This window comes from Pteropus vampyrus, unplaced genomic scaffold (assembly GCF_000151845.1).
Source record: "Pteropus vampyrus isolate Shadow unplaced genomic scaffold, Pvam_2.0 Scaffold131, whole genome shotgun sequence".
Taxonomy (NCBI): Eukaryota; Metazoa; Chordata; class Mammalia; order Chiroptera; family Pteropodidae; genus Pteropus; species Pteropus vampyrus.
Window position 1 is genome coordinate 874,954 of NW_011888912.1, and position 2,272 is coordinate 877,225.

At 31.6% G+C, this 2,272-nt stretch overlaps 1 protein-coding gene across 1 annotated transcript in view; it reads left to right on the plus strand.

Annotated features, from left to right (window-relative positions):
• PTPRC (protein tyrosine phosphatase, receptor type C) overlaps nucleotides 1-2,272 on the plus strand; it is a 91,722-nt gene that overhangs the window by 69,725 nt on the left and 19,725 nt on the right. Inside the window, exon 12 of the mRNA XM_011367310.1 lies at nucleotides 1,851-1,922. Coding sequence (XP_011365612.1) covers nucleotides 1,851-1,922 — 72 coding nt within the window. The remainder of the gene's footprint in view (nucleotides 1-1,850; nucleotides 1,923-2,272) is intronic.

Here is a 2,272-nt window from a genome sequence, read left to right on the forward strand (position 1 = left end):
CTAAACACGCATTCACCGAACGGTGCCCGTGACCACTCTGTCTTCCCCCGACAGCGCCAAGCCAGGTCAGGAACGTCAAGATCTCCCGGACGTCAGACAACACTATACGTGTGATCTGTGAGCCGCCTCTGGACTTCAACGGTCCCCAGAAATGCTGCTACAAGTTGGACATCAAAACTGGGGGCACCCAGGTTGGAAACAAATCACAGCAAAATTGCCTCTTCATCGTGGAAGATCTCTACTACTCAACGCAGTACGACTTTGAGGTAAGGTTATAATTTCTGTCATCGCGAACGAGAAGGCTCGTTATACTGTCCTTCCAATAACTGGGAAGCTCTGAAATCTAAGGGAATCACACTTTAAAAGTCTTAGAAGTTCGACTCCGAACTTTTCACTCTTAGTGCAAAAAACAGTTGTCCAAAGTAAATCTTTGGTCAATATGTTAACATAGTACTTTTATATCATAATATATCACATGTTGATAATATCACCTTCAACATATTATCAACATTCCGAATACCCGGTTTGGTAAACTTTATTTTTCGTACAGCTAAATGATCGCTCCTGTATCAAGTAGCACGTGTCATGCACTATAGATTATTACTTTGCCAGATCTTTTATTTACCTTGATTCTTTGGTCTTTGGTCATGTGACTTTTTAAATTGCAAAAATGGTTAGAAAATAGTAGAAATAAAAAGATATGTACTGGGGAAAACTGTGATACAACTCATAGCAACAAAAAATAGTAGAAATAAATAAGTTTTGACTGTATCCCGTGTCTATCTTATTTATCACTCTTTTCTCTACGGCCGACATAAAATTTAACGAGTAGATTTTGAGAGTGGAATGTTCTTACTATTGAAAATGCTAAAGAGTTTGCATTGTAATTTGGAAGTTTTTAAATTTACCTGTTTTTTCAGAGGGTGAGTCTACATTTCTGGTGCTTGAATGTTTTTTTATTGTGATTAGTTATTAGGTTGTAAAAGATCATTGGTTTTTACATGTCCCGCCTTTTGGAATTTAGAGAGTATTTTTTACAGTGTGGTATATGATACATGTTTATAAATCTACTGTGAGTACTGGGGAAATGACATATTCTTCACGGGATAAAAGCTGAGATATATATTTTCCGGAGTTATTCTATTTACCAACTCCTTTTAATGACATTATTCAGATCTCTTTTTAACTTGTTTGTTTGTTTGTTTTTTGCCAGACTCTTCTTGCTTTCTTCCTTTTGTCAGTTTCTCTGTATATCTAAACTATTTTTGCTTTATTCGTATCAATACTATGAAATGCAGGTATTTATGGTACTTATGTCTCTACTGTAGGTTTTACCCTGTATCACTGAGAGCATCAGTCTTAATCATTGTAACCCTGTGAACTTTCACTTTCACATAAATATAGTGATTCTTACATTGTTTTATTCCCATTTACCCTGTGAAAAATTTTGTGTGCATTTTATGTATAACTCTAGTAAACAGTGTACGGTAGAATTTTCTTTTTAAATAAAATGTAAAAATATTAGCCTACTAATAGGGAATTTAACTTTAAATTACGAATGTTTTGATGTGCAGGATTTTATTCCTTAGGTTTCACTTATTCTTGCTGTTTATTATTACTATTATCGCTAAATGGACTAAGATTTCTTTATATCTTTTTCACTGTTAAATATTTTCTTTTAAAAAATATTTAATAAATATTGAAATAACCTTGCAGTTTCAACTTTAAATTAAAGATAACTAGCCTATTTTTAATGAAAATAAACGGCATCATATGAGAAATAACGTGTTACATTATGATATACAAATTGACATTAGAAAATGATTTTCTCTTTTATTACTGAAATTCAGATCTACTTTTACAATGGGAAATATAATGGACGTTCCACTAGTGTTTCTCAAGCAACATCCTGTAAGTTATTAGTTGGCTATATATTATATTTATATTATGTTATTTTATATTCACATCATATTTAATTATTACATGTTTACATTATATATTTTCCATAAGCATAGTATTTTAAGTTATCTGAAAAAACATGTACAGGTGAACATCATATTAAAATATAATATCTTCAATTCAAAATAAGAGATTCGATTATTAAAGGATAGATTTTATAAAATAATCATGAAAGAAAGAATTAAACCTACATGACGACATCTCATAAAAGGGCATTATTTAAAGGAAAGAAAATTGCTCTCCTGTATTCTAATTACTCTCTTGAGATATAAAATGCTTTTATTGATTCCGAAGAATAATATAAACAAAATTC